Genomic DNA, 8,689 nt, shown 5'->3' with positions numbered 1-8,689 from the left:
GAGCTTGCAGTGAGCCGAGATTGCGCCACTGCACTCCAGCCTGGGTGACAGAGCAAGACTCCATCTCAAAAAAAAAAAAAAAACAGTACTTAACTCCAGAAGGTTGGTTTATGCATGGAAAGTGCTTAGAACAGTGACTAGCATATAGTAAGGACTTAAATGTTATCTCTGTGTGTGTGCTAGCGAGAATAAACTCATATTTACAAATTTCTTACATATAAAAACAAAAATATGTTTAATCAACACTTTACAATTTTCCTTGCCTCCTTGGATTTTACAACAACAGTTGGAGGATGATTTAAATATAGTTATATATGTTTGCAAAGCAGGGGGACACCTAGGAAATTCACAGATGGGTGTCAGGACTCAAGAGCCCTTTAAAATTATGTGTAAAATTTGGCCAGTCATGGTGGCTCACACCTGTAATCCCAGCACTTCGGGAAGCCAAGGTGGGTGAATCACTTGAGGCCAAGAGTTTGAGACCAGCCTGGCCAACATGGTGAAACCCCATCTCTACTAAAAATACAAAAATTAAACGAGTGTGGTAGTGCACACCTATAACCGCAGCTACTCAAGAGGCTGAGGCAGGAGAATGGCTTGAACCCGGGAGGCAGAGTCTTCCGTGAGCCCAGACTGCACCACTGCACTCCAGCCTGGGTGACAAAGTGAGACTGGGTCTCAAAAAAAAAAAAAAAAAAATTATGTATAAAATCCCATATTAAAAAAAAATCCCATATATATATTTGTGTATTATATATGTTTCTCAGAAGTAGGTCCAGGTCCTTATCAGATTCTCAAAAGGGATGGAAACACTGCTTTGAAGGAATAAAGCTGGAATTAATGCCTCTGAGGTATCAGGCAGATTCACAATGCTCCCAGTGGTTCTTTCTTGTCTACTGCCCTATCCTGCCACGGTTCTCAGTATTTAAGGGCATCACTAAGGATTCAAGTTCTGAGATTTAAGGAACAGAAGCCCCTTGAGTGTGACCCTCTTGTTTATTATTTTGGAAGATCTCACTCCAGCCCTGAGCATTCTAAGATGACAAAGCAGAGAAACAATGTAAATTCTTCCACTGGATTAGGGAAAAAAAATAGATCTTCCTCAAATTAGTGTAGAGACTTGTCCTCAACATCAAAGTTACTATACAACTTAATAAGCAATTTCCTTTGTCTACCAGAAATTCTAAAACCTCTTTACCCCAACTGTAACACTTAAGAATTAAGAAAGATCCCTTTCGGCCAGAACCATCATCTTGCAGTAATCCATCAAAATGACGAACACAAAGGGATAGAGGAGAGGCACCCGATATATGTTCTCTAGACCTTTTAGAAAACATGGAGTTGTTCCTTTGGCCACATATATATGAATCTATAAGAAAGGTGATACCGTAGACATCAAGGGAATGGGTACTGTTCAAAAAGGAACGCCCCTCAAGTGTTACCATGGCTAAACTGGAAGAGTCTACAGTTTAGCATGCTGCTGGCATTGTTGTAGACAAACAAGTCAAGGGCAAGATTCCTGCCAAGAGAATTAATGTGCATATTAAGCACTCTAAGAGCCGAGACAGCTTCCTGAAACGCATGAAGAAAGATGATTAGAAAAAGAAAGAAGCAAAAGAGAAAGGTACCTGGGTTCAACTGAAGCACCAGCCTGCTCCACCCAGAGAAGCACACTTTGTGAGAACCAATGGGAAGGAGCCTGAGCTGCTGGAACCTCTTCCCTATGAATTCATGGTGTAGTAGGTGTTTAAAAAATAAAAGACCTCTGGACTGTAAAAATGTTTCTCTTCATTGAGTAGAAGTGTAGTGTTCTCTCCCCCAAAGAAATATTTAAAGCAAATTTTAATTATGTCCTAGTTCATTATGTAATGTCTTTACTCTTCAAATTTAATATATTTCTTGCTGAAAGACGTGAGGTAGCTTATTGTGCAACAAATTCCTCAGTTGTTTAGAAAATAGCCAGGTATTACATATGAAATATTTGTACTGGTTTGAAGATAGTTCCTTGAAATGATCAAGGAAGAAATAATTTACAAAAATAAAAAAGAAAAAGAATGAAGGAAGTTCTTTGATGGAAAAGATTTTATATCAGACATGTCCTCTAATATTCTGCTCTCATCATTGCTCCGCTTGCTTTTATGAACCTCTGACCTCAAGTCTCTAAACACTATGGGGACAGGATCTGTGTCTGTCTTGCTTACTGCCACATCCACAGCCCCAGCTTGGTGCCTGGTACATTATCAATAAGTGTGTGCTGAATAAAAAACTCTAGGCTGGGCGCAGTGGCTCGCGCCTGTAATCCTAGCACTTTGGGAGGCCGAGGCAGGTGGATCACCTGAGGTCAAGAGTTTGAGACCAGCCTGGCCAACATGGTGAAACCCTGTCTCTACTAAAAATACAAAAATTAGCTGGGTGTGGTGATGTGCACCTGTAAGCCCAGCTACTTGGGTGGCAGAGGTAGGAGAATCACTTGAACCCGGGAGGTGGAAGTTGCAGCGAGCCAATGTCGCACCACTGCACTCTAACCTGGGTGACAGAGTGGGACTCCATCTCAAAAAAAATAAAACAAAACAAAACAAAACAAAAAACAGTATATATAAAAAACCATTTTCTCAACACAGACAAAGCAGGAAAAAACAGAATAAATAAATTAAAATAACTACAAAATGTGTTTTATAAATCTAAAACTCAAGCCAACTCATCCAGCAAACCCAAACTATGCATTGTTTCTGTCAGCTTTCATGACTGGGACCTACCTGAAAACAGTGGCTGCATGTTGAACAATTCAGCATCATATACTTCCATTTGGCCAGAGGTCTTGTTTAAAATTCCCACAAAGTGCCTGAATAAAGAAGGAATAATACAAGTAACAATGGATTATTCAAAAGCTTTATTTGTACAGCTTTTTTTTTTTTTTTTTGAGACAGAGTCTTGCTGTCGCCCAGGCTGGAGTGGCGTGGCGTGATCTCGGCTCACTGCAACCTCTACCTCCTGGGTACAAGCAATTCTCCTGCCTCAGCCTGCCGAGTAGCTGGGATTACAGGAAGGCGCACGCCACCATGCCCGGCTAATTTTGTATTTTTAATAGAGACAGGGTTTCACCATGTTGTCCAGGCTGGTCTCGAACTCCTGACCTCAGGTGATCTGCCCCTATCAGCCTCCCAAAGTGCTGGGATTACAGGTGTGAGCCACTGTGCCTGGCCCTTTTTCCTGTTTAAAAGTTCTCAACCTTCTCTCTGCCCACACACCTGAGGAATGCATCATCTACTCATGGGTAACAATAATCTCCCCTACCCCTACCCTACAGCAATTCTGTGCATAGAGAGGGAAAAGGAAAGGATAAGATGGGATGGGAGGATATGAGGTGGTTCTAGGAAAAAAAAAAAAAAAAAAAAAAGCTACCAGGTGATTCTGATAGTCGATCACATTTGGGCTCGCTGCTGTACTGTAATGGAAAACTCTTTTGGGGTGTAGGAACCTAGAATTACACTAGAATTTATGGCACAACAGTTTTATGGAGGCAAAATCAAGTAAATGGGGAGGAGACCAATTGGAACTAGGGCTTCTTTGAGAGGGGAGAGTGCAGGGTTAATAGTTCTCAGCACCTATACACCAATCTGACCTCTATCGGAGTATGGTCTAGCAGGGCTCAGAAAGGGCCTAGTTTGTAGTTCATTGTTGGGTACCATCACAGGGCCCTGTCTGCATCATGCCAGCCCCCGAGAGTGATACAGTTCAGGCTGGACAATCTTCACTGTACAGAGGGGGAGGCTGGGGGTCAGTGATGGGCAGAGTTACCCAGCCACTCAGTCAATCAGCAGCACAGCTGGGTGGGAATCCCAGGCTCCTCTTTCCCAGTCCAGAGCCTTCAACACTAGCAAGTTCTTTACCCGTCATTAGTTCCCAGGTAAACTTCACGCAAGCTTTGACCTACTAGTCACACATTCCAAATTAATGGAGAGAGCTGCCTTTTGGAATAAGACAGCTATAAATAAACAAGATTACAAATGAATGAGGTTTTTAGGAAATTCAAGTTATCTTTCCTTTCAGCAATGTCTACACGTGCAGGGAAGGTCTCTGGGTCTAATAGGAAAACAGGGATAACCTAGTAAACCTCTCTAGATGGCTCCTGCTGCCCTTAAAACAGACAGAGAACAGCAGTGCCAGTGCTGCCACCACTCCCAACCCCATCACCCTTCCCGCTGCCCCTTCCCCTGCCATTACCTGCACAAAGTGTTGCATTTGAGGGCTCCAGTCCCAAAATTGTTTCCCACATAGGAAAGCCTATCTGTTTCAGCTGCCTAAAATGCAGAGAGGGGAAACTCCATTTACAACCAATGTTGAAAGGTATTAAGCATCATCTCTCTTTTCTACATTTGCTGAGGCTTTTGAATGCAGACTCACGATGGATTAGAACTAGTTCATCTCTGGCAGATGATCCAGCCCCACTATCTCTAAGGGAATATGGGGTGTCCCTGCAGGGGAAGCAAGACGACTTTTGGAAGAGAAGCCTCAGATAGTGCTAGTTTCTAAATGGTAGGAAAAGCTCTTGGGGGAATTCTACCACAAGACTTGAGAGAGAGGCCCTGGGCTTCTGGCACTTATAGATATGCAACAAAGTGATTCCATAAGCAATCTCTCTTTGGCCTGTTCTTTGTATACTCTCAGGACCATGGCTGATTCACTCCCCAATCATAAGCAAGCTTTCCTGCTTCTCTGCATTTGTCCTCGCTATCCTTTACACTTGGAACACCAAACCTTGACTGCCAAACCCTCATTCCAGCCTTCAAGGCTCAGCTCCAACATGACCTCCCCAAGCAAGGCATTCTGGCAGAGACCTCTCCTCCCACTGAGCTCACTCTGCCCTGTACTCTTCCCCACGTGGCCTCAGAGCTTTCTGTAAAAGTGTCCCTCACAGCCAGTTCTCATCTCTCTAGAGCAGAGGTTCTTAACCCAGGGAAATCCACTCTGGTGCTACTGGCATCTAGTGAGTAGAGACTAGGGATACTGCCCCCACAGCAAAGATTTACTGGCTCAAAAAGTCAGTAGTCCTGAGGTTGAGAAACCCTCCTCTAGAGTATGAACTCTGAGTGGGGCTAGGCCTGATATGGCTGTTTTCCTAGAAGCTTGCAGCACAGGGATGGGGAGGGGGGGGAGTTCCATAAATGGTTGTTGAAAGAACAAATGAATGAAAAATGGAGCCTGTCCCCACATCCCAAGTTGCTGGGCATCAGAGTTCTTCAAAGGTCCATTTGCTACTACTCCCCTTTTTCTCCCCTCACTCCCTCCCACATCCACCCACTCCCAGGGGTCTTCTGAGCCCTGCAGAGTGGAGACAGCTGGCAACTGCTTCACTTACCAGGATTCGTTGATTCCTCTTCCTGGGATTGGTGGAATCTTTGTTCTCATACAAGGTAAAACGCATGTTGCCTGGACTCTGTAGCTTCCCGTTGGAGAACTGGACTGTAAGAGTGCAGCCCAAGAATGAGATGAGAGCCGAAGGCCACACAATGTACGGTGGGACTAGACTGTCATTGGGAGGGAGTGTCAGAATGGGGATGGCAAGGAAGCTCGGGTCCTGACCCAAAGGGAACTGGAGGGGATCGGGGCCAGCTGAGAAGAGGAGATAGGGAAGTGGGAGAACCCTGGGGAGGGGCTGTGACAGGAGAAAATGTCTCACGGAAGGAGGCTGACAGCAGAGGCCTGGTCCACACCTAAAGTGACAGAAGGAATCCCTGCCCAGTGAAGAGAGGGAAACGGGGGAGGTGGGAGACCTGGTAGGTGAGGGGACAGCAGGGTCCTGGACACAGCCCCGGGGAGCGGGTGAGTGGGATGTCCCAATCTGGCTGGGAGGTAGTGACAGAAAGACGGACAGGGGAGCCCTGACCGAGCCCAGGAGAGTGGTGGAGACTAGAGGGGTCCTGGCCCCGCTGGGGAGAAGCCTAACGGAGGGCGAGAGGACAGCTGAGGTACCGAGACGGAAGGGGAGAGGGTTAGAGGAGCACTGCTCCAGCACCGCAGTCTTTACCCAGTACAGCTCTCTGGCTCCCGTCGGGCGCCCCACAATACTGCCACTTCGCACTCGGCAACACCTCCGCCGCCATCTCGCCTGTCTGTCCGCCAAGCACAGGAGTTAAGACAGCAGCAGACATAAGCGCACTTTCAAACACGCGGGAGCCCAGGCCGCACGGCGGGCCGGAAAAGGCGTGGCCCCGCCGGGCACCGCCCACAGCGCGCGAGCCGCGTGTCCCCGCCCCCCGCGTGGAGAGGCGTGGTCTCCGCCCACAAGGTGCCGCACACCCGCGCGACTGGCCGAGGCGCAGCACCTGATTGGCTCAGCGCTCGCCTGCACTCCGGGTTTTGTAGGTCCAGAGGCCGAGGCGCCAAAGGATCCTGAGGCTTCAGCCTAAGCTTGCTGTTAGCCTTCTACCGGCTCAGCACCTCTCTCTCCTACCGTGACAAACACATCTTCCCAAGACCGAAAGACCAAGTTCAAATTTAGAATTCTCTGACAGGAACTGCTTGAGTTCCAACTAAACGTGGCCGCTGGCGAAGAGCCGCCCCTCTCTAGGGCTTTCCGCCCACCCACGTGGACATCCAGCTCTAGATACAAGCTTTGTCCGCAGTCCGACAAAAAGCTCCTGGCCGTGGGCTGTGGCGTGCACACCTGTGGCCCAATCAACCCTGAGGTGATGGAACAGAAGCCCAGCCAACCCTAGAGCCTTTGGGCAGGAGATTCTGGACTGAAATAGAAGAGGGAGTCCGAGCTGATGGACATGTCCCTTTTTCACTGCGGATTCAACCCTTCTTCTGCACGGGGAGTTTTCAGAGCAGAAAGAAGGCGAAAGCAGGGCCTTTAAGCATGGACCCTAGCCGAGGCCCCCTTTGCCCAAAGATGCGTACTATTGAAGGGTAAGAACTCCGGTTGACTCCCCTCTGTCTTCCAAATCACCTTCTTTCAAGACTCTTTTCCTTCCACACACCCTCAACACCCGCCTCCAACACCCAGGATCCTAAGAATAACCCTAAAGTCTGCACGCCCCTTTGCCTGAGCACTTGTCACACTTTTCTAATTACCCAATCTCAAACACTGCAAGAAACGTTTTTGCCCTGAACCACTTAGAGTAAGTTGTCAACCTGAAATAATTCAGAGACACCTGGAGTTCTCTTTTAGTATCATTTTTCAGAGAAGGAAAATGGTTTTCCAGAAGGCGAAAGGAGAGGGAGAAAAGCAAAGTCCTCCTTTCCTGGGGTAATATCTCCATCTGCTGGTGTTTCAGGGTAACACTAACAAAGACCTGAAAAGGCGAGTCAGATTCCATACTGTTTGCAGTGACTCGCCCTGTACTCTGGGAATGGCTTTTTTTTTTTTTTTTTTTTTTGAGACGGAGTCTTGCTCTGTCACCCAGGCTGGAGTGTAGTGGCGCGATCTCGGCTAACTGCAACTTCTGCCTCCCAGATTCAAGCAATTCTCCTGCCTCAGCCTCCTGAGTAGCTGGGATTACAGGCGTGCATCACCACGCCCGGCTTATTTTTGTATTTTTAGTAGAGACGGGGTTTCACCATGTTGGTCAGGCTGCTCTTGAACTCCTGACCTCGTGATCCCCTGCCTCGGCCTCCCAAAATGTTGGTATTACAGGCGTGAGCCACCGCGCCCGGCCGAGAATAGCTTCTTCTATCTTGCCTCTTCTCTTCCTTTCTTGTCCCTCTGCTTCTTTTTCCTCCCTTCCTTTCTTCTTCTGTGTTTGTCTCACTCTCCTGTTCTCTCCTCTGGTCATTCCCATTCCCTTCCTTTATATCCCTGATGCAGACTCTCTTTGCATACCTACAAACATGGATGACTCACTCCTTATAAGGTGGACTTCTCACCTTGAACAGGTTTTTTCCTTACATGGAGCTGACTCTACCTTCTGTAGCTTCTCCCTATGGCTCCAGTTCTTCACTCCAGGGTCGTGCAGAACACAACCAGCTCTTCTTGCCTGTGCCCTTCAAAAGCCTGGAGACGTCTATCATGCTTTCCATGTATCTGTTCCTCTCCTAGCCAAAATTATCCCTCACATACCAAAGTTTCTAGGTCCCTCCTCTTCCTGGTCACCTCTGCTAGACATATGCCAGTATATCTGGATCTTTCTCATACCTCGGGGTTCCATACAGATCAGTACTCCAGCACTGGGCTGGGTAGCACAGAACATGGAGAATTAATCACATCCCTTGTGCATTCGTTGTAAACATCTATACAGCACGGTTAACTTACTGGGGTTAAGAATAAACAAAAGTTCTTGGCTTTGCTTCTGCTAAGTTATATCATCCTTGTAACTTTTTTTAAAAACAAAAATTCAGAACTTTGTATTAAGGGCTGTTAAATTTACTCAAGTTAGATTCAGCCTGTTTATATATTTAAATTTTTCTGAATATGTATTAGATAAAAAACTTATCAAAGAAATACATATTTGATGTTGAAAATACAGAAACATATTAATAATAAAATTACAGTAATCTATGATATCTTCCCCACAAAAAGGCAAAAATTGTTCAATTTGGTTGTATTTCTTTCTAGTTTTTTTCTCTGTGCATATGCACATTTATATAATTGATATAATATTGTATTCAATTTTGTACCTCCCTTTAAAAAAATTTCACCCAGCGCTTTGGGAGGCCAAGGTGGGCGGATTGCTTGAGGCCGGGAGCT

The 8,689-nt window shown here is 46.4% G+C and overlaps 1 protein-coding gene and 1 pseudogene across 1 annotated transcript in view; one reads left to right on the top strand and one right to left on the bottom strand.

The window, feature by feature from the left end:
• Positions 1–6,204, bottom strand: part of POLR1E (RNA polymerase I subunit E) — a 20,980-nt gene extending 14,776 nt beyond the window's left edge. Inside the window, exons 1-4 of the mRNA XM_032164183.2 lie at positions 6,029–6,204; positions 5,360–5,463; positions 4,225–4,301; positions 2,757–2,842 (exon numbers count right to left, since the gene is read on the bottom strand). Coding sequence (XP_032020074.1) covers positions 2,757–2,842; positions 4,225–4,301; positions 5,360–5,463; positions 6,029–6,152 — 391 coding nt within the window. The 5' untranslated portion in view covers positions 6,153–6,204. The remainder of the gene's footprint in view (positions 1–2,756; positions 2,843–4,224; positions 4,302–5,359; positions 5,464–6,028) is intronic.
• LOC131384354 (large ribosomal subunit protein eL21-like) lies at positions 1,272–1,809 on the top strand (annotated as a pseudogene).
• Positions 6,205–8,689: the final 2,485 nt, after the last annotated feature.

Source organism: Hylobates moloch, unplaced genomic scaffold (genome assembly GCF_009828535.3).
Source record: "Hylobates moloch isolate HMO894 unplaced genomic scaffold, HMol_V3 SCAFFOLD_10, whole genome shotgun sequence".
Lineage (NCBI taxonomy): Eukaryota > Metazoa > Chordata > Mammalia > Primates > Hylobatidae > Hylobates > Hylobates moloch.
Note: the sequence above shows the minus strand (reverse complement) of the source record. Positions and strands in the feature narration are given on the sequence as shown.